The following is a 23,489-nucleotide window of genomic DNA, read 5'->3' on the forward strand; positions in this document are numbered from 1 at the left end:
TCACATTGTAAAAATACCATATAAATAGAGGTGTGTTGACTCTCTGAAAGAGATGCAAAGTTGATACACCTTAATACCACAGAAACCATATTAGTTATGTGGACTCTCTGAAAGAGATGTCAAGTTTACAAACCTAAATACCAAATAAACCTTATTAGCTATGCAGAATCTCTAAAATAGAGGCATCTCTTTCTGAGTGTCCACACACCAATATCCAACCTCTCTGAAGGTATGTGGACTCCACCAAAGGGCACCCTGTTGATGAAACTAAGCTATGTGGACTCTCTGAAAGCTGTAGCCTGATTGAATCTTTAATCCATTTGCAATAACATAAATTTAATACAAACCCATATCTAGATAGAGGACGTCTAAACTCTAACAAAGTTGACGTCAACTTCTTTGAACTTCGTGTCATCATTCCGTGTAAAACCACAGGGTGTTGTGGGATATCTACGTCAATAACGCCGACACTGGCTAACGCAGAGTTATGTTCCTTGCCTCGTCTCATTATAGTAGTATGTAACGCCTGAGATTTACCAATATTCACTGTTACCACAGTCCTAGAGAAAAAGATAACAAACATCCATTTTATACAAGACTAACAACTAGGGTTCAATGAGGATCTTTTTTATCAGCTGGTTCTTCCTCAAACCTTTTAGCTACGTACTTTCCCAGATTACCAGTAACAATTTACAATTTTTAAGGATAACAACTTGTTCTAGCTGATAAGTAAATATCTATACAACTATACAGAGAGCTTAAATTGAGCTCTATCAACTGGTAAAGTAAATATTTAGATGACTATACAGATAGCTGAAATTGAGCTCTATCAGCTGGTAAAGTAAATATTTAGATGACTATACAGATAGCTGAAATTGAGCTCTATCAGCTAATAAAGTAAATATTTAGATGACTATACAGGTAGCTGAAATTGAGCTATATCAACTGGTAAAGTAAATATTTAGATGACTATACAGATAACTGAAATTGAGCTCTATCAACTGGTAAAGTAAATATTTAGATGACTATAAAGATAGCCGAAATTGAGCTCTATCAGCTGGAAACGAAATATCTAGACAACTATACTTCTTAAAGAAAAAAAGAAGACTATACATACTGCATGCTGGGAGGTACGCCCTCCAGTAAAACTATCATGGTATTACCAACATGGGCTGTGAATGATGACTCAGCAGATTTACGATGTAGAAAACCTATCAGTCCAAATATAAAAATATTACAATTATATTATTATCTTTTTGGATTCTCTGAAAGGGATGTTGAGTTCACAAAACTATACACCTCTCAGGATGGGAATTGGGGTTGTTTAGTTGACCCAGACTGTAACCCCAACTCATAACTATAGCCCCTAATTAAAACAGTAGCCACACACTTCCAGTATGATTAATAATCCAAGTTCTACCTTTAACTTTCTCTTTATAAGTTCCACTGGCATGAACTTTCCTTAATTCAGCTTCTAGCTTGAGTCCACTGAGAACTGCCAACATTTGGACTCGTTCTACCTTGGCTATACCATAAACTACTAGAGGTATGCTCTCTCCTATGTAGATACCTGAAAATACAGGGGAGTTTTACACCCTACAAACATTGGTATTTTCATCGGACAGGGTGTGTACTATTTATGAAAACTAGAGGTGTATTTTCGTAGATTTATTAGAGGGTAAAAACGGTGTGCGTTATAATCACAATTATACAGTATACAAGCAAACACAAATCTCTCCAGCTAACATCTTCTGTTCCTTCAACATAAGACACTGACTTGACTTGATGATAGACAGTGACATTTTGGAAGTCACATTGACTGTGTTTTAATTATTATTAAAATTTTGAAAGTGAAATTTAAATTAAACAAATCTTACTCTGTTTAAATCGTGTTCTAATAAAAGAGGTATGTGCTAGAGGTGGATGATCACCTAGTCGACTCTCTTCACTAGCAGCTAAATCTATCTTATTTTTCCCTTCCACCTCATCTTCTTCTACTGGTGTGATATCTCTCTACAATTGATAAACACTAGTGCTTAAAACCCTAGTTCTCAACCTGCAGTACCCTTGGTACCTTGCTAACCTTCTTTTCAACTGGGAATTCAACCCCACCCAGTACTAGTTCCTCACAACCTTGAGGTACCATTAAACACTTGGTCTTTAAGACCAAACCAAAAAGACTTCTCTTACCTTGGACATGTTGTCTTTATCTGACTCTTCTTCAATAACAGGCAATAATTTCTGGTATCCTGGTTTCCGTAGCACCGTCTTAGTTTCTGGCATGGTGGAATAAAGTTCCAATAAATGATATAGGTGGCGCCAACATCGTGGAGTGCTTTCTTTAATTTCGTCTACGATCGTTTTCTCGGCCAGCGCTGGCGAAGATGTATCCACCATATCTATGGTAACTGTATCACTTAGATTTAATGATTGAGGCGGAGTCAAGATTTCTGGTTGATTTCCAGGAGTCGACGCCTTCTTTTTATTATCGCGAGAAAATCGGAGATGAGGTTTTCTAATTGACGATAAGGACAATCGTTCCGGTCGAATACTATCAATCAAAGGTAGTTTAAATGATGGATGTTTAGGTCGTGAAGGAGTTTTCTCCCCTGTGTCTGAGAGAGTGTCGGAGCGAAGGCTATGAGTTGGAGTAGAGATAGTCAAGTCAGCTTGGTGGTCCTGTTTCGACAAATCGGATTGCTGAGTGTCTGCACTCGAAGAAGAATCTTTGGATTCTTGTTTTCGATGAGATCTGGTCCATTCTCCGAGTAAACTGGGTCTTCGTTCTTTCAACTCCACATGAGTCTCCTTGATGTTGTCCACCATTGTTGCAAATTGATGAACCAGTCGTAGCAACGACATGTCTACATGCTGGGTAATTGAATGACAGTTTATCAAAAAGTTAACTTGTAACGTGGTTGGCTTCGCCTCAAGTTTATGCATTGCAAACTTGAATGGATTCTGTTTGCTCTTTTCAGGAAGCGCTGATTTTTCAGCACCGAAATCAATGACATCTTTCATGCAGATATTAATCCCAAAGCTTTCACATTGGAATGCAGGAGTGGCAGCACTAATATTAAGTCGATATCTCTTCCCCTTGCCTTTTCCTTTCGATTTTCCTCTGGATTTGGAATCTTCAGAATCAGCAATTTGTACCTTCAGAACGTCCAAGTGACCTTGAAGCAACAGATGTCCTCCAAACTTTTTCATCATGGCTGATGGACGAACACCTTCAACATGAAGACCAAGACTCTGAAGCAAAGGTTTAAACAACATCTGAGCGTCTGCTAGCTGCATGATTGATGTTGCCATGGTAACATTATCTTCATTGATGTCCGTGCGACTTTCATCCTGGCTCCATGAACTGCCTAGCAACCAAGACTCATGAGCTTTGCCATAACTAACATCCTCATCCATATCTAAGCGCCCTTGTTGTTTGGCCATCCACTGATACAGATCTTCTTCCTTGTTGTACCGGTTCTTTAAAATGGATTGTTTGGGTCCAGTTTGCCTCATTGGCGTTGGAGGAGGGGTACGCACCAAGCCTGTTTCCGAGCTACACAGACTCTCTCCTGCTGACATGAAGCTATGCATACTGTCGTTTCTGGCTATAGCAGGAAGACCAGTGGAAACATGAGCTTTGGGCTCGGGAGCAGAAATGTGGACTTTCGGTTCTGGTGCGTTAACATTATGGTCCTTCAATTCGTGAATATTGGTTTTCGTCTCTGTAGGATGCACACAACTCAGAATATGAGGAAGACCTGGCTTAACTCCTCGTCTAATCAGAATGGGTCCTGATTTCTTCCGTTTGGTTGACACAGTTGAAGCTGAACTTGCACCATCATCCGTGTGACGTCCTAGACTTGGATTAGATCCAAATTTTAGACCACCTTCGGCTTGAAGCAGAGAAGTTTTTTCATCCACCACATCAAATTGATCCATTAACCCTTCACCATCTTCAAATCCCAGTTCTGAACCCTCGGCATCTCCTGGCAAAGCAAACGTCACATTGTATGGTCGGACATTTTTCTTGTTCTTAAAGTTCATTTCTGATAAATACGGCATGTAGAGAACATTTTTCCATTGTCTTGTGAGCGCCAGGATTCCCTTCTGCATGGTAATTAGGTTTGGAATGGTCTCAGAGCAGACAGCCTGTTCCACGGAAGAGGCGCCATATTTATGGAGGTATTTCCGAAGTACAGTGATTAACTGACAGGAAGGTTCTTCTTGGAGAGTTTTAGACATTTTCGTGGCTTTACCAAAACGAGTCTGAAATAGAATTTACATCAAAATGATTGTAAATATGATTTTAAAGTTTTTATGTGTCTGTCTTTGCAGGAACCACAGACGTCTGATTAAAAATTAGAATGGTGCAAATTGATGCTATCAGTGTGTACGATACACATACAAAATTTAGAAAACTCCATACCAAATTTTTAACTTTGTAGACTCTCTAAACGGATGTTGAGTTGACAAATCTAAATATCAAATGAATACTATTAGCTATGTGGACTCCCTGTATAAAACCCTCAATAAAAATCAAAGTTATGTTAGGGCAAGTAAATTAACTCAGTGAACAGTAGCCACAATTAAAATTCTCTTACCTTTGGACTAACATGAATACCCTGTACTTCTAAAGCTTCAGTCATGATACAGGCCAGTACTGAACTAGTTCTATGAGTTAAAACACGGACCAAACTTCTAACAGCTAACATAGCTCTATCACTGGGGTTCATCCAGGCATTGATGGAGGGAGTGGCTGTACTCAATAGGTTCCAATCCAACCTGAAACAGAAAATTAGCTATATGAACTCTGAATAAGGCCCCAGGATAAGAATTTTAAGTTTTTGTGAAACAGGAAATGATTACCGCAAATAAAAATTTGTAAGGTTCTTCAGGGTCTAATATAAATACAATACAATGACCCACCTGGTAAAATCCACCTTCTTCTTGATTGAAATCGGAGGCGGAGCTGCAAAATTCAACCAAATAGTCTTCAGTTCCAATCTGCCATTGGATGCATCCCCCTTTAATGGCTCGATCTTCACTGGTATCATATCTTCAGAACCTTTAGATGCCAATGAGATCCTGGATTCCACAGAAGAGATGGATACAGAACTATGATGTAAGGATTCGGAACTCTGAGGCACCGGATCGTCCGTCGTTGGTGTGCTAGTTTCCGTATGCTGTTCGATCTGTTCTTTCGTTCGTTCTTGAAGATTCTGAAGAGTTTGTTCGATGTTGTCCATTCTCTGTTGAAACTGCATGTCAGAATCATCCTCGTAACCAAGACGACGTACAGCAGTCACAGACACGTCCTCTAATCCACATTCAAACATGATAAATCCAATCACGAAATCTGGATCGTTCGATTCACGACTCGCTTGACGTGACAGACGTCTCTTTGGTGATGTGGGCATCAGATTTGGGCTAGTTACAATGACTTCTGGATTGAATGAAAATATAACATTCGATCTGTAATCTGGAATAGCCGTCAAAACGATATTATCGGAAAAATTACTGTCTTTCACTAAGCGACGTAACTGCATATGAATTCTCGCAATTTGAAGAGTTCCAACATTTTCTTCACGAGTTACTTCCCTTGGAATGACTTGATCTTTATCAATTTCGATGGTGGTTTCAGTTTTTGATTTGTTGGTCGGTGGTTGGGTGCTGGTCCGTCGACTAGCATCTTTCACGTCCGTCAATAATTTACAGGAATGAGTGTTAGAAAGTAGCTGACATTTTATATTGTCAACGCAGACTGCCAGTAACGAGACAGCAGTGACATCGCTAATATTGTCTAGCACGGAAAATGAGATGATTTCTTCAACAATGGACGCTTGTAATACACATATATTGATCTGAAAATATCGTTGAAATATAATAGAAAACATCAATTTATACAAATTGTAAAATACAAAATTTATAGTTATGTAGCCTCTCTGAAAAGAAATGCAAAGATGATAAACCAAAATATGGCTTTTTGGTAGTTTCTTCCTTAAGTAGTAATATATATATCGATTTACATTGAACTTATTAAAAAAAATTTGACCAAAGACTTCCATGTGTACGGACAATATACATCTGAATCTTCATAAGAGTATAATATAATATAAAACTTTACCTTTGGTAGAGAAAAGAAAGCTCTAAATGATGAAGTTTTTGAAATATCAATCTCTTTCTCCTTTTCATCTTTAAATTTCACTGTGTTGTCTTCAGTCATAGCTGTTTCATCTTTTAATTTATTCTGTTGTTTTAAACGATCTATACTCTGATAGTGAATTCGGTCTAACAATGCTGAGATATGTAACTTGCCGAGGGTTGGCGTCACGGTTTCTATATACCTGGAATGAATGAGTGAAGAACTGGATATATGAATGAATGAATGAATGAATGAATGGAATGGAATGGAATGAATGAATGAATGAATGAATGAATGAATGAATGAATGAATGAATGAATGAATGAATGAATGAATGAATGAATGAATGATCTAACATGGCTAGGTTTGGCATCACTGTTTCTATATACATGTATGTGAAATGATTGAATGAATGAATGAAAAAAGGAAAAATGAACGAATTGAATAACCAAAAATGAACGAATTGAATGAACAGATAAATGAATGAATAAATGAAGGAATTAAAGGACCTACCTCTGCATGGATTCAAGTAGCAATGGAGTGAGTAGGATATCCAGTGAACCAGTCACTTTGATGACTGCTGTTGTTTTTGATGTATTCTGGGATAGCTCATCATCTAATTCTTCTTCTTCACCTGATTTAAAGAAAAGGTTAACTTCAAGATATCTGATTGGTCAATACCAGCCAATCAGTGAGCAATATACAAATTTCAAAGTTGCCAAGTTTCTGACAAGCTAGATATACGATTGGATAAAATCGTCAGTGCAATAATATCAACCAATCAGTTCTTAGTAACATATGTTTACAATGTTCTTGAGTTACGGTTGATTGGATAGGACGTAAAACTCCATTCATTTCATTTTTACGGCTGATTGGCTGTAATATCATAAAAGAAATATTTATGATTCTTTCACAGTTTTAATGTTTTTGAAAACAAATAGAGTTTAAATTACAAATCAAACCAAAGTAACAATATAGTTGAGAAGTCTAAGCAATAATGGTGCTGCCTACCTTTCTCTTCGGAGTGACATCGACCAGGGAAGAAGAACTTGGTCTTTTCTTTATGAACTGCAGCTGGAGGTGATGGAAGCTTCAGCTCATCTTTCTCTCTCATCACTGACGTACTGAAACCATCTTTAACCTTGGTGAAATGTGGTAGCCATGCTGATCCAGAACTGTACACAGAGTGACTGGCTGAGGACAGAGAGTATTCCGAGTAAACAGACTTCATTCCTCGGGTGCCAGAAGTCGACAAGTTGGCAGATGGTGGCGCCCCCACCCAATCATTACAATGATAATGTGAGAGGTGGTTCGAGTAACACGATAAAAGTAACGGGGAGCTTGTGATTGGTTGATTAAGTTGATGATGTAAGTCAACGAGCGAGAATTCCTCATGAACCTCCGTGGAGTTCACGCTATCTGCTGATTCGTAGGACAACGTAGAGGAACTGGAAGATGTAGACTCAGATTTTTGGAATTTCATGGTTTGTTCTAATACTGTGGTAGCCATGCTGTCTCCTTTGTCAGATATCGGTGAACTTTGCGAAACTGGTGAACTTGTTGAAAATTTTTGGTCTCGTGATGGAGGTGAACTTTGCATGTATTCACCGAACCCTTCAGGAGATTCGTCAAATACAGGAAGTTGTATGACGGAACCAGATTCCGAGCTGGTTAAGTCTTCCTCGGCAGAATAGTACTGTTGACTTTCCAAAGAAACTTGAGACATCATCCTGGAAAAGCCCTCACCAGATACAGGGCTGGGTAGGGAGGTCCTTGATGGGGATTTGGTGGAGGTAGAGCTTCGACTGCTCTGTCTGGAGCATGTGACAGGAGATGAAGGACTGCTAGTAGATAACATCTGTTTCAGAGAAGATTTCCGTCCTGGACTGTGTTTACCGGAAGAACTCAACGACCCTAACTCTGTAGGAGTACCACACGTTGTTACAGATTTACGAGACTGCCTGTCTGATCGTTCGTTTGGATCATAAAGCTGGGTTTTGGAATCACTAGAGAAACTGACCTCTCCACTCTGTCTTTTGGAGGAAGTGTCCTGCTCACTGACGCTTCCAACAAGACTTGATTCAAACAGTTTGGTCCTATCTCCAGGAGTCTCAGGACTGGCGATGTCACTCATGTAGCCTCGGGTGAAGGAGAACTCAGGGGATTTCTTTTCCGGAGAATCTTTCTCCATGTACTGGCTGACATCAAAGACTAATTTGTCTTTGTGAAGCAAACTCTGAGCGAAACCAGGATCGTGGCCGTCTGCACAGATTTGTGGAATGGCAGCTGCATTTGAATTATCTTTATGACGTCTCGGCCTAAAAAAGGCAACACCATTTTTATTGTTTCCAAAAAATCTGCAACCTCCTTGACAACCACATTTACCCAATGTATGAGGATGGTTGCCAGGACCCATGGCTTCTAGTGGCCACATAAACCATAATCGCTTAGTTTTCCGATCGTGAACTTTAAGAAAATCATCCTGTACAACTTGGATCTCTGGAGAAGGTATAGCCATCGCAGCTTCTATATGTATAGGTCCGAGTGAAAAGCTTCCAGCATCCAACCATTCTTCAGGGCTGGCTCGTTCGATTCGTAAGGGAACACACGATATCAACTGCCTGAAAGATATGTGTTCCAAGATGGCCGTTATACCAGCTCGAGTTTCAGGTCCGTGTAGATTGCAAGTTGATAAGCGAACAGGGTTAACCTGAAAAAAAAAATACAGAAAATGTTGTAAAGAAAATCAACAAAAAAAGAACGAAAGACCCATTTTTACAAGGATAACAACTTGGGTTCTCGAGGATCCTGTCTACCAGCTGGTCTTTGTCCAACACCTATTGATATTGATTTTACAAGGATAACAACTTAGGTTCACTAGGATTCTTTCTACCAGCTGGTCAATGAACTAACCTGACATCCTTGACATCGATTTTACATACTCTAGAATCCTGTCAATCTCATCTTAATCAACAAACCCTGTGACAATGAATTTACAAGGATAACAACTCAGGTTCTAGTGAATCCTCTTCACTGTGTTGTTTGGCCACCCTTCTTGGCATTGATCGCTTCCAGATTATCTGTACCCATTTAAAGCTGTTTCGACTGGAATAGTCTTATCTTTAAGTCCTAGTTCCAAACCTAAGGTATCACCATGTAGTACTTCAGAAGTCACAATTATGATCTCAAACACTGTTGTTTTGCACACTAAAGGCTCTCTTGAAATTCAGCACTTTTCATGCTCTAAGTTGGCTTACCTTTAAATTAAAAGCCGCCCCGGACTCCACCATAAATAAATTAACATTATCAACTGATACTCGAACCATTCTGTATTTGATGTCTTCTGCTGAGGGGCAGGGGAATGGACATTTTGGTAGCATACGACACTGGGGTTGCGGTAACATGTGCTGACATAGCTTATAGGGTACTGGTCGCTGGAGTCTATTCTCTGGATCATCTACCAGCATTATAAATGTCTGGATAAACTCTGCTATATTCTGAATCTGAAAATAAAGGGGATGTCCAAGCTCAGTGTGTTGAACGGCTATCTAGCTACATGTATATTAGCATTTTGAATTTCAGATATTTGCGCATGAATGAAAATTGAAATGAATCAAAACCAAACCCAAAATTCTTCATTTTGACTATCTATGAGATCTGAAATGACCAAATTATGGGGTGGATCCATTTTGATAAGAGTCCATTTTGATTAAAGGAGTAAAAGCAAACCAAGGCTTACTTGTGGCGAAGTCAGTTTTCCAGTTACTTCCCCTATGATAGCCTCCACCAACCAGGCGTATTCCAATGTCTCACTATCCAATGGCAGGCCTTTGTCAGAAAACATGGCGTGTCCACGAACTTGCAGACCAGATAGCGCCAAATGACCTTCCTTTAAATGTTCCTGTTCCAATTCTCGTGACACACTGTCCCTCGCGATTAAAACACACGGTGATAGTAACAGTTGTAGTTTTGTTTCTTCGTACGATTTGTCCATTTCAAAACACAATCTTTCTACATGTAAGCTGGGGCAGGCTACATCATCTGGGTTGCAATTCTAGAAAACAGAAAATAGAAAAGATGAAAAAAATATCAAAAGTTAAGTTTTTCTCATGAAAACCCCAAGACTCTAAAATAACTAACACTGTACCTTGATTAGCTGGGCCTGTATATCGTGTAAAGTGACAGATACAGTGACTGCAAAGGGGCGATACTCCCGGGGGTCAAACTGAGCAGGCTGACCCTCATCATGTATCTCTGTATTATGGACGTGTCCAGTATCAATGTCTGTATTATCATTTGAGCTGTCGGAAAAATCATGGATTTTCTGATCCTCACCAACATAATTTTCCTGAAATTTTAAAAGAAAAAAGGAAAATTTGCAAATCATAAACTTTCATAAGTATTTCAATGATGGAAATGTTGGACAGCTTCACGATCTGCTAGCTAGTCGGACAGCTTCACGATCTGCTAGAGAGTTGGACAGCTTCATTATCTGCTAGCTAGTTGGACAGCTTCCAGCTTTACGATCTGCTAGCTAGTTGGACAGCTTCACGATCAGCTAGCTAGTTGGATATAATATTTCATTTGCCTGACAAATAATCAAAAAATACAGTACCTTAATATTGTACAAGTTAACAAGTAGGGCACCGTAAAGACATATCACAGAGGGCGCTACTTCTAGCTCGATGTTAACGATATCCGGGTCCCATTTCGAGGCATCAAAATCTTCAGGCTGTAGTGGAACTTTATTTGAATCAGATACTGTTGGTCGCAATGGTTGAAGCAATGTTTCTTCTTTCTCAGGTGTCGTCAAGTCCTCCAGATCGTTGTAAGATTTTGACAAGGGCTGTAACTCTGGCATGGGATGAAAGGTATAGTTTATAGACAGAGAGACGTTAGACGTCCACCAGCAGTCCACCCAGCCAAAGCTAAAAATATAAAATTCAGTTGAAAAGAGAAAATAAGGTTTTCATGTGTATTAATATATAGCTTATATCTGGGACAGATCAATTCTCAGAGATTTGAACAAGGATCAGCTGGTAGACAGGAATGGTGCAAATTGATGCTATCAGTGTCCTCGCTTCACATAAATTTTTTAGAAAACCTCTTTTCAATCCCTTTACTTATCAATTAATTGAAGTATGGCTTGTAAAACATCTCAGGATGCACCATTTGTCAACTCATAACCAAGCCACACCTACCTCTTTTCTGTGATATTTCTCCATTGTTTATTTTTAGTAAATGGTTTATCAACCTCTATCCCATCTCGATCTACTATTTTCATGTTCTCTGACAACGCTATGATAATATGTCTACTGGTGTACGTTTCTGGTAGATACAGTCGACAATAAACAGTTTCACCCTACAAAGTATAATACAAGCGTTAATTCAATCTAGTTCAAAGAGAGTTTTTGATTGATGGAATATTTCAATGACCTTGAACACATGTGGCAAAACAATTTCTTTAGATCATGAATCTACAGACAGAAAATCATCGTGCCAGCCAAAGTTTGACTTTGCCCATACTTAGATGACCTAACTGTTCTTACATGCTATTCAAGGTTAAGGAAGACGGGCAACACCATGCAGTGTGTGATGAGCCACATCTTGCCTAGACAGCGTCCTTAGCTTTACTCTTTTTCGATTTCAAAATGTAGAAGAATTTTTAACATGCACAGTCTGTAGAACAAGGGGCCTAGGTTTATTGTCCCATCCTAACGCCAAAGACGCTTTTTCCATGTCAGCCTCTCTGAACTACATCACAGACAGAGGGAACTAGGATGAAACTAATGAAAGAGCCTTGGAGTGTGAAATGAGGGAATGTATTCAAGATTAAATAATGTTCTTACCTTAATGACTATTGGTATAGGACAAGTTTTTGGTAGAAAATCAACAAAAGGTAATTGTAGAGAGAGATCGAAATATTCACCACAAAACGCAATCCGAGCTAAAATATACAAACAATATTGTCGAAAACAATTTAAATTTAAATATCACATCACTTGGATCAAAATTTGGTAGATCTATTTTGTTTGTCCCAATTCATAATCCTCACAGTAGGGAACAAGACGCTTGGGTTCGAATCCTTTTCAATGAAACTGATTTTGACAGTCAGTCTTGTGCTGGCTTTGATCTCCTATCACTAAAAAAACACCTAGCTTCTATTCTTGAAAAAGTTAAGCTTGTTATCTTGTCATCCCAAATTTAAAAATTAAGAATTCATGACACTCACCATTTTCTGGCGTCTGTGAGGAGGTGTCAACCCAATTATACTCGTTCGTCATGGCAATTAGTTCAAATTCTTTAATTATTAGATTTAAACTCCAGGTATATGGTATAAAATTATAAATATCTGGTCGAGCCTTGCTGGACCAATCATTTACCAAATCTACAACAGGAAACTCATATCTTTCATCTTTTCACTTAGTTGGACAAATTAAAAGGATTGTAAAGAGGTTTTCTTAAATTTTTATGTGTATCGGGGACACTGATAGCATCAATTTGCACCATTACACTTTTCAATCAGATGTCTGTGGTTCCTGCAATTCCACTAAAACTAAGTGTTAGGTGACATCATTAATCATGAAGGGCCTAAAGTAACAAAGCATATTCTGCAATAAGTGATCAAAAACTTATTTTCTACATAAGATTCCGAGAGCTAGACTCCTAAATGACATAGTAAAAGAGTGTAAGAATTAATACCTTTAAAGAAGTCCATATGTTCAAAGATGGCCGTGACTGAGGCTTTACATGCCGTCAAATCACAATGCCAGTCTTGATGTTCATTCCATCCCAGTGGATAATGTAATGTTACGTCAAACTGAAAATAGAATAACAATAAAGCGAAATAAATAGTGTTTGATATCCGACTTTTGTGAACCTGATTGGCTAATGAAGATAGGCAACGATGCAGTGTGCAATGAGGGAAATTTTGCAAGAAAGAGCTTTAATCTACCAATACTTTTTTTTATATTTCCAAAGGTTGAGGAATCTTCAATATGCACGGTCTGTAGCGCATTAGTTTATTGTCCCTCAAAAGAAACCAAGTTGAAATCCAAATCTATTATCTTCATTCATGGAATCAAATAAAAAACAATAATTTACAGCTGAAAACAGACATGTCTGGTGAATAAAGACAGAACAACAATCCTTAATACAAACCTCTAAAGTTTCTAACTCGGCTAAATTACGGAATACCATACTAGTAGATGCGTCTAACAACATCAGTTGACCTTTGACCTTAGTTTTAAATCCATCTTTCTCCGTGATCCAAGGTATGACAGCTTCGATATACGAACCTTGACTGGCATTCATATGAATAGCTTGTGTTTCCTGCAAAATAATTTCTAGTCTTCAAAATTGGTACAGACTGCTGCCCAGCAAGGTACATAAGCCACCTTATATCAAGGGCTGTAACTCATGAAATATAGATAAAATTGTGCTCAGCTTCGAACTCATCCAAATACAAAGCTACATGTGTTTGTAAATTTTAAAATTAGAACAATATAAAAAACATGTATAATACTTACTGAGTTTTTGGTGAACAAAACATCGAATGTGGCTGACTCTGTACAATTAATCTTAGTTTCAAACGATTTATAAATTCTACGCTGACCTGGCTCAGGTTCCTTGGTAACCACTAGCGGTTGATAATCAGGAGGGTAGAAAAACTTCCATAACTGTTCTCTGATTGGATAAAAATAAAATAAAGAGATAATGAAAGTAAAAACCAAAGACATATTTGAAGGGAAAAAAGTGTTGGGTTCTTTGAATGGATTAATCGACCAAGGCCAGGTGTGTTTTAGGCTCCTAGCAAAGTTACTGTCGTCATTAACCTTATCAGTTAGAGAAAAGTAGGATGTAAACTCAGGATCTATCAAATACAAACAGACTGTTTAGATTTACTTACCGTTGTCTATCAACCCAAGGACCATAATTAAAATCTGTTTTTTTACCACATTTAATATCTACCCCGAGACAAGGGTAGGTTCTCCTGACTATAACTTCCCCGTCTGCCATTTCTACCAGCTCCGGTTCATGGGGTACCAGACCTAAATTACAGACAAAATGCAAGATAAAATAGGGAAACAATTTTTAAAAGTTGTCCTTAGAAGAATATTGTGGCGATGCAAATTTCGGAATTCCAATATTTATGAAGCATATTATTGTATTTTTTCAGTAGATATGTCAATTTGTGAATTGGCCGACCCACAAACTCGAATCCCAAAAGTACTTTCATCAGATTTATAAAGACTGAATAAAGATGTTGGTAAAAACAGAATATGTTACCTGGTTCGTCCATATAGTAATAAATATCAACATCATTAGACTGCATTATAACAAACCCTTCACCCATATTACGTGGGGGACTGAAAACAAATAATAAACTCTTTATTTTACAATGGCAGTTACAGGAAAAAAAATAATATATAAGTACATTTTAAACTTCTTAAATCAACAAATGCAATTTAACACAATTTGCCCAATTCTGAACAATATAGAAAGCATGTTCTTTGTAAAACCTTTTGACATTGATCTTTTCCAGATAAACCATACCCACTTGTCTGGGTATAGTTGAATTATGAGTGATGATGACTAACCAAGATTAGAACCCACGACCATCATTTGTTCTATGTAACAAAGCTAATGACATTAGTAAAATGCTCAAATCGAATGCGCTACAGTCATTCCACAAACTGTTCATAGAAAAGTTTTGACTGAGCATTTTGATCCTTCACATTGCTGAAGTGTACAAGGAGTAAGGAGGGGGTGGGGCCCAAAGGGGTTTCCCCAATCCTAACATACTTACACATCTACTACAGGTCCTTTATTATATTGAGGGCTAGGCACCATCATAACTCTCATATTCTCTGATTTACATTTTACAACGTGCATAAACATATCAAACGGTGTTGATGCAGGCTTCGTGGTATATACCAGATGAGCTTCTTCAAAACTAGCCAATAGGGTGTAGGGTAACATAAAATTACCAAATATAAAACGAACCTACAAATAAATAACAAATTTACTGAAAAACATCACTTCAGTTCAATAGCAAAAAGTCTCTTTGAGAATATCTAAATGTCTGTAAAATACAGGGAGGTAGAATAACAACAAAATATTAACTAGATAATTACCAAGATACCACATATAAAACTAATCTATAAATAGGTTTTAAAACTATCTTTCAATTGAATTTAAAACCTAATTCAAGAAAATATATTCAAAATTTGAGAATACAGAAAAACATTTTTATAATCAAACCAAGATATCTGCCTGGTAGAAATGATATGAAATGAATGGTGTTTTACGTCCTACTTTTCTGCACCAAGTGGGCTAATGAAGATGGGTCTGCCTGGTAGAGCCAGAAAAACAAGGTCTTCAACTTACAGAGTTAATATCAACTTTAATAACAGGAATAAGATCTCTCCAATGTATTGCTTCTTTTGGTACTTGTAACCTAGATAATAACGTTAAAATTCATTGACTATAATATTACAATCCAATCTAATCGCTGTATATAAACTATGGGATACAAGAAATTTTGCCGAATGTCATGGTTTAAAGGTGCCCTCACACCATACCAATCACCAGTGGTGTATTATTGCAAATGAGAATAATGGTCTTACGTTTTGAACGAAACTCTCATGCAACTGAGTTGTGAATTAGCCTTCAAAACATGAGAACACTTTCATAAATCGCAACCCTACACAAATGGTGATCGTTAAGTTAAGATACCTTTGTTTGTTATACCTTGAAATTGAGAAGATGAGTCTTACCTAGCTGGAACGGTTTCGTCTAAATCATCACCCGGTTCAGGCATCATACTTGGTTTTAAACCCGAATAATTTCTCTAATCTGGCATAATATTTAGAGCGGTTGTAAACGTGGAATTCTAAACCATCCACAAATAACGACACTCTTGTTTCAGAATGGGACATATCTACAAATAAAAAATACATTTGAGCTCTTTCACTCTAACAACACTAGCAGCAGCTCTTACAGATTTGATATACCCCCTAGTGTCTAGCGAAACTAAGTAATGTCAAATAGCATTAAGTAACTAATGTTCAACAGCCATTTCTCGAAAAATCTTAGCCTAATATTAATTCAGTGATCTAGTCATCTGATTGGTCAATCACAAAAATTGACCTTAAATTTATCATAATTAACCTATCAGATTACTGTATTTCTGTAAAATCCTAATTTTATATCCTTTTACAAGTTATATTCAGTACCATAATTAATCTTACCTTCATTAATAGCTTTATATACATATGGCCTCCACCAGCGAAATATAATCCAACCAAACTGCATACGTAATGAATAATCTTCTGTTATAATGTGAAAATCACGGAACATAATTTTACCAGATAATACAGAGAACGAGAAAGAGCCTGGAAAAAAGAATCAGGTCACTTAACTTTTGTTCAATCAGTTGGAGGTAGAAATGGTATTAAACAGGTAGACTCTTAGGATTATCCAATAAAATTATAAAAAGGTTTAGAAACAAGATACTGCATGGACAGATGAGCTAAGAGGATATCGTCACTGTAGAGCAAAGTTGAAAAAAGAATCAGACGTCAATTTATTTTCGTCACAAGAGTTGGATGTAGAAATAGTATCAAAGAGATAGGCCAGATCACACACTTCAGAAGAAAAATAAGAATAATTAAAAGAATATATGGATCCATTCTGAAAATATTTTTAAAATGGCAGAGTCAGATGTCCTCGGAAAGAGTAAGCACTCACTGTCCAATAGACTCACTGCTGCAAGAAAACACTGAGACTGGTGCCAAAGGAAGATAGAATAACAAAGCTAGGTGTGGAACATATTTACTCACCAAATTTAATATGACCATAATAGGGATAGAATCTGTTGAGGATGACCCCAATAATGACCCCCATGACCCTAGAGTGATAGTAAGTGAGGTATATCGTCCACGCCATGGCGATCACTATCGATAATAACATATAATATACATTAGATTCTGCCAATTCTTCTTCAATCTGTTCAAACAATGTTTGATTTGTATCTCGTGATCTGTAACATATAAAATATTAATTTAAAAAACAAAACAACTACTAAAACATTCTATTAAAGAGACAGTGTTAACTAATTTATAGGGTATATTATGAAATACTGATATCATAGCAGTAATGAAAAGCTAATGATAAAAAAAAATTGAAAAAAAAAAACTGTTTTTACCAAAGTTCATTCAAAGATTAGATTTCGATAAATATTTTTCAGCTTTGGAAAGTGTTTTTGTATCTTTCCTCAAATCATTGAAAAAAAAAAAAAAATACATCCACATTCCTTCATTTGACAGCCATAAAAATAAATTAAGCTTTTGTGAAGATTTTTTCCAAATTGATTTCATACCTTAATTTGATAGCCATATTGGAATTTAAATATGAGTTGAATTTAAAATTGAATGAAAAAAAAAACTGGTATGATGACTACTCCTGTCTTGTTATAAATAATGTAATTCTGGTTTAGGTCACATCAACATCATCTGCCATGTTGTTTCCATGTCATTCTTACTTGTCACTGTCTGAAATTAAAAATTGTAAGTTGTAAAGGTTGGCATGGATTCCAAATCCAAGTATCTCATTTTATGTTATCTGTTGCAGTCAACAGTTCCTAAAAAACAGATCGTGAGCAACTATAAATCTCTCAAATGATTGATCAGTAAAAATCAAGTTGCTCCTTATTCTGCAAGTCACAATGCAGGTTGGGTCAGCTTGATCTCTATTTGGCATATTAATGTCAAAGCAATGTAACTATTCTACAAACAGCAGAACTAAGAACTATTCAAAGACAATCATACAATCCAGTGTAACCCATACAGATGATAACTTAGATGAGTTACTGAACACCAAGAAAATCTGACAGAAATTTCCATGTCGTAAGGCAGGTCAAATGGAAATATTTCAAGAGCAGACAAATGTAAACAATTGCGTCTCTACGATAAAACATGATCAAAATGGCAACAATGCAAAAATAATGAACTAGGATCAGAGTTTAAGTCTTTTGCTACCGTTTGCACTTACTTCGATGATAATCGAACACAATTATGGTTTTTAATCCATAAATTTAAGATAAATCTTCATAATATTAATTTTTAGACGACATTTTGCAGGGGAGATAACTCCTAATCAAAGTTGTGGATTTCTTTTTGAAGAAACGAAATTTCATTTCTTGACAAAAACATTTCAGGATCAAATTGGGGAGATTAGGCATCTGACATACTTTAGTAGACTATAACAAAAAGTGTCCAAAGGTCAATCAAGACAACTCTGACCGCTTTTGATAATAAGTCAAGATTAACTGCCCATTTCACTTATCAACAACGAGATTATTGGGAATGGGATTAATCACTGGATTAGATGATTTGAAGTCATAAAGCAGCTGGTAGTCGTAAAACAATTATTTAGACGACTATACAGATAGCTGAAATTGAGCTCTGTAAGCTCGCGAAGGAAATATTTAGACAAATATACAGATAGCTGAAATTGAGCTCTGTAAGCTCGAGAAGGAAATATTTAGACAAATATACAGATAGCTGAAATTGTTCTTTATCTGCTGAAAAAGCAAATATTTATCCCTTTACATCTACTTGGTCTATCTTGCATATTATCTGAAAAGATTTAATTTTGGCTTAGTCTGTTACCAGGCTGGCAGGTCGGTAAATCATCCCCACCTTTCATTATCAATATTCAGATGGGCTTCACGCGCTTCACTCAATCAATAAAAAAAATACAGAGACTCGGATTAACATATCACGTGACTGGGGCAACTGGACAAAATGGCTGACCAATTTGATGAACCGAAATCGGGTACATACATTTTTTGAATTATTGCTAAAATAGGCTTTCTGTTTCCAAATAATCTGATGCATTTGGTTCGAATAAACCTAAAGCAAGTGTTAGCTGATCGACAATCTGATCTGGATGTTTTAAATGCGATTAATTGACGCTTTTGTTCCAAAATTGTTCTTGGTTAGTTTGATTAGCCCACGTGACAGGAAAGATCTGTGGCTCTGCAAGTCGGTGTTAGCTCAGAGTCAGAGTTGATCTCAGATTCGAACAACTGTCAGATTTTAAACTGGATTTTTGTTTGTGATTCTCAAAATGAAATACCACACGTCATGTTATTTGACGTTTGTCTTCTGCCCTTGTCTTTGTTTACCCTATACTTATACTATGTTCGAACTAATTTTGGAAAAAGCACACTTCCATTCCCCCAAAATATTATTGTTGGCCTTACATGTGACCCTGAGAAGTATTCTGCCGTTTAGAACGAGCTTAAAGTTAGAATTTTCAACATGGAGAAGACAGTAAGTTTACAAGTAATATATACTCTTCAGTGTGTCTTACGTGGTGTTATAAAACCATACAAATTTTCAAGACCTTTTTTATTATTTTAGATGTGGAAGTAGAATTAAGAAGTCAACTGGGCTCTCTCCGTGAAGAGTTCGTAAAGTTGCAGGACCATCTGGCAGACGTGGAACTCCGGTACCAGACAGCTCTAGCTAGTGATGGCAAAGATGGCAGATTTATTCTTGATTTCATCTCTAGTTTGTTTAACCAGTCTCAATATAGGTAGGATTTCTTTACAAATTACAAACCAAAAGCATAAAGGACTGTTGCTCTTTTCCTCTAAAAATCTTTTGATATGAATTGTCCTAAGCATGTATTATGAACTGTACCTTTTATTTACCTTAAATAACAGAACACAATTTTATGGTATACTACTCCTTAGTTTTATTACACACTACGTTTCAACAATCTACATTGTCATCTTCAGTTTATATAGTATAGAGTCCATCGAATCAGCACGTTTAGGGTCAGACATATACAGTATACTACTCCTTAGTTTTATTACACACTACGTTTCAACATTCTACATTGTCATTATCAGGTGAAGTGAGGAAATATGTACAAGAAGTTATACACAAAAAATTATGTTCCATTATTTAATGTGATTTCTACCCCCAAATGTCGCTGAAGGATTATTATTTACCTTGTATTATATTAAAAACAAATTAAGAAATTGGGGACTCTAATTGTAGAGATATTACTTAGTATGAATCTTATTTAAGTTGTATTTTTATTTCCAGTGATGTAAAGGTTTTATTAAAAGGGGGAACAACTCTATTTGGACATAAATTAATTCTAGCATCCCAGAGTGAGCAATGGGGAGTTAGTGATTTTCTACTTGTGGACACCTTAGATTTATCAGGTAGGATTAAAAAGCAAACTAAGCAAACCACATAACACTCTGTTTCAATATTTGTATGTTTTATTTATGAACTTTGAAATAGCCCAAATACAAGCAAATAATCTTACAGATTCACTGAGCAACTCTCCTCTGCCTGTAAAACAGTGCAAAGGTTTGAGATTTCGCTTTAAAAATATGAGGTTTTGCAGCTCAAAGGGATTTGACAAATTGTATTTGTATTGTTTTTTTTTTTATTTTAGATTTAGACTATGAAGTGGGGTATACTATTATTAAATGGGTGTACACCAGTCAACTAGATAAAGACAAGGAAGATGGCTACCTAGTAGATCTGTTTAAAATAGCTATCAGACTTCAACTTCAACCTCTAGCTACCAGGTTGGTCTCAATTTTTTTCTGAAACTTTCTTAATTTGCACTTTGTCTCAAACCTTGTCTCCAGATTGTTAGTGTGGTTCCAGGGTTAAGCAATTATATTTGATGACTTCCAAGAAAATTCAGTGTCTGTCTTTTTATCTGTAGAAATGTTATGATTTTAAATTCCAGGGTACAACAACTGTTGACAGAGAGAGTCGATATTAGTAACAGTGAAACCTATCATCAACTAGCCATCACTCTTCATGCTAACTTACTTAAATCATACTGTGAAAGCCTCGTTTTTAAATGTCCTATACCAGTAAGTATATTCCTAGTCTAATCAAAATATATCAAACTTTCCTTTGCAAGTTTTTGCTTGCTAAAGCAACCCTTCCAGTTAAGATCTAACTACTCCCTTTTTGTTTCTTCATATTACACTGGAACAATCAGAACAGACAAATGAAAATCTTGTTTGAATAATGTTCAACACAATGACTACTGGACAAACTGGTCTATTGCTCTGCCGAATATACCAGTCCACCTGTTTGTTTGCATCACATAATCCCAGTGCTGAAGAGGGGAAGAAATTTCATTATTATAATTTCAATTAATGTTTTAGTGCTTCCGAGAAAATTTTGTGATCGATTGAATTTTCAAATTACAGGAATTGCCAGTCCTTAATGATAATAATGATGATGATGACAACCAGGATGATGAAGATGATGAAGAGGAAGAAGAAGAGGAAGACAATGAGGTTGATGATGATGATGATGAGGATTTTACAGACATTAAGGATGATCAACGAATCAAAGAAGAAAAGATGGACGAGGATTTTGAGCCAAAAATTAAATTAAGGAATACACGACAAAAGGCACAAACATCTAAGAGAAAGTTAGAAAAACGATCTCCAAAAAAGGGGACACAAACCAAAAAGACTAAAAAGAAAGCTAGATTTAACCCATCAAGATACATTGGTGATTCTTTGAATTGTTTTTTCTGCTGCGTGGAATTTGCAGACGTCGCTAGTCTAACAGAACATCTTGAGGGGCATAATGGACAAAATAATCCATATCAATGTAACAAATGTGACGTCAAGGGTTTAGCCACTAGGAAACTGTTGCTACGTCACTTGGCCAAACATAAGAGCAAATCGTGTCGATTTTGTGAACAAGAGTTCGACGGTGCGGAGAAATTGAAAGCACATTATGCATCAGATCATCCAAAGAATGCTCGTTACAAGTGCTTAGTCTGTAACAAGATATATAACAAAAAGACTCCATATGTAATCCATCTTCGTGTTCATACTGGAGAGAAACCGTATACATGTGAGGTTTGCGGACGTGCTTTTAATGAACGTGGAAGTTTAAAAGTACACAGTCGTCTTCATACGGGGATCAAACCCTTTATTTGTGAACTTTGTGGAAAGGCGTACTATTCTAGTACCTTACTAAATAAACATATTCGACTCCATGACCCTAACATGGGTCACCCCTTCGCGTGTCCAACGTGCGGCCAAAAATTCACACAGAAATGTCACATGCAGACGCACATGATGATACACACCGGAGAGAAACCTCATCAGTGTAATTATTGTGGAAAAACTTTCACTGATCGTAGCAGTTTTAATCGGCATAATAAAACTCATACTGGAGAACGTCCCCATGTTTGTTCATTGTGCGGGAAATCGTTCATTCAACGCGTTCAGTTAGTGAAACATAACCTGAGTCACGAAAAACAAAGACTGTCATTTCAAATGAAGTATGAAAATCATCAAATGCCTTGTTGAAAGAAATATTTAATATTAAGTGACAGAGTATTATCCAATCAGATCACTGTATTTACAAAAATCGGGATTTTAGCCTATTCAAGTTTTCGAGAATAAGGCCATTGATTATAATGAGTGTATTTTTTTTGGTTTACTTCACTCAGCAAGACAGCTGGGTTCGAAATTAGGGTAAAAACATTTCTTTAACATGTCTAAAACTGTTACCTTTTTCTTCCATGTTTCACTTTAGGAGGTAAAACTCGTATTAGGAACAAATACTTAAGTCCAGTGGATAAAGCAGGCTTTCCCACCCATCTTAATCAAATACTAAATAAATGTATCTAGTCTGAATACAAAACATAAACATGGGCATTCATCATTAATTTGGGTACTTCATAGTTCAGCAGGGGTATTACAGCTCATCAGGGTCTAATTCAAATCTTCTTCATATTATAATAAACTAGTTATAAACAATACACGTCGTGGATAAAAATTACTCCTTTATCAACAATGCAACGTTTTAAACAATGGCAAATGAATTAATTCAAACTACCTCAGTATGGACAGAGATAAAAGCAGTCATTAAACTTGAGGTCGTTTGAGTTTATTCTGAATAGTTTCTATTAATATTTATTCTACCTAAAAAAGGAAAATGGATTTTTTGTTTGTTTGAAATCGGATCCAGATTAGCCGTAATATCCTAGCTGGACGAACTGGACTACAAAACAAATAGAAAATTAAACCAAAAACATAGACTTTTCTATCCATTAATAGGCGACTGCCTGTGTTTATGTTTGAATTTGACTCCAATAATCAAAAGTTTGTTACTGTTTGTTGTGTTAGTATCTGAATCTATTATTTATACTATTCAAGTAGAATTATACTTTATTAATGTGACTATTAGAGTTGTATTTACTCTGTCACGACTTATCCCAAGTCAGTGCAAACTCCCCAATCTCTAAAGCTCCGCCCTACAGCCCC

At 36.6% G+C, this 23,489-nt stretch overlaps 2 protein-coding genes across 2 annotated transcripts in view; one reads left to right on the forward strand and one right to left on the reverse strand.

Annotated features, from left to right (window-relative positions):
• Positions 1-17,545, reverse strand: part of LOTGIDRAFT_234295 (hypothetical protein) — a gene marked incomplete at both ends in the record, with an annotated part of 36,671 nt that extends 19,126 nt beyond the window's left edge. The window contains 28 exons of the mRNA XM_009061562.1: positions 348-560; positions 1,118-1,211; positions 1,421-1,570; positions 1,878-2,013; positions 2,191-4,269; positions 4,605-4,785; positions 4,930-5,864; positions 6,128-6,347; positions 6,659-6,779; positions 7,157-8,855; positions 9,403-9,648; positions 9,885-10,199; positions 10,293-10,493; positions 10,761-11,073; positions 11,347-11,507; positions 11,995-12,092; positions 12,378-12,533; positions 12,848-12,965; positions 13,307-13,477; positions 13,675-13,831; positions 14,055-14,196; positions 14,435-14,514; positions 14,955-15,151; positions 15,536-15,605; positions 15,974-16,088; positions 16,399-16,542; positions 16,990-17,189; positions 17,529-17,545. Of these exons, the coding sequence (XP_009059810.1) occupies positions 348-560; positions 1,118-1,211; positions 1,421-1,570; positions 1,878-2,013; positions 2,191-4,269; positions 4,605-4,785; positions 4,930-5,864; positions 6,128-6,347; positions 6,659-6,779; positions 7,157-8,855; positions 9,403-9,648; positions 9,885-10,199; positions 10,293-10,493; positions 10,761-11,073; positions 11,347-11,507; positions 11,995-12,092; positions 12,378-12,533; positions 12,848-12,965; positions 13,307-13,477; positions 13,675-13,831; positions 14,055-14,196; positions 14,435-14,514; positions 14,955-15,151; positions 15,536-15,605; positions 15,974-16,088; positions 16,399-16,542; positions 16,990-17,189; positions 17,529-17,545 (8,729 nt within the window). The remainder of the gene's footprint in view (positions 1-347; positions 561-1,117; positions 1,212-1,420; positions 1,571-1,877; positions 2,014-2,190; positions 4,270-4,604; positions 4,786-4,929; positions 5,865-6,127; positions 6,348-6,658; positions 6,780-7,156; positions 8,856-9,402; positions 9,649-9,884; positions 10,200-10,292; positions 10,494-10,760; positions 11,074-11,346; positions 11,508-11,994; positions 12,093-12,377; positions 12,534-12,847; positions 12,966-13,306; positions 13,478-13,674; positions 13,832-14,054; positions 14,197-14,434; positions 14,515-14,954; positions 15,152-15,535; positions 15,606-15,973; positions 16,089-16,398; positions 16,543-16,989; positions 17,190-17,528) is intronic.
• A 4,438-nt stretch (positions 17,546-21,983) lies between these two features.
• LOTGIDRAFT_98693 (hypothetical protein) lies at positions 21,984-22,472 on the forward strand (the record flags this gene model as incomplete). The annotated part of the gene is made up of 1 exon (XM_009061563.1): positions 21,984-22,472. A coding segment is annotated over one exon (489 nt), but the record flags the coding sequence as incomplete, so codon positions are not given.
• Between the last annotated feature and the right edge of the window lie 1,017 nt (positions 22,473-23,489).

This window comes from Lottia gigantea (genome assembly GCF_000327385.1).
Source record: "Lottia gigantea unplaced genomic scaffold LOTGIsca_49, whole genome shotgun sequence".
NCBI classification, from domain to species: Eukaryota; Metazoa; Mollusca; class Gastropoda; family Lottiidae; genus Lottia; species Lottia gigantea.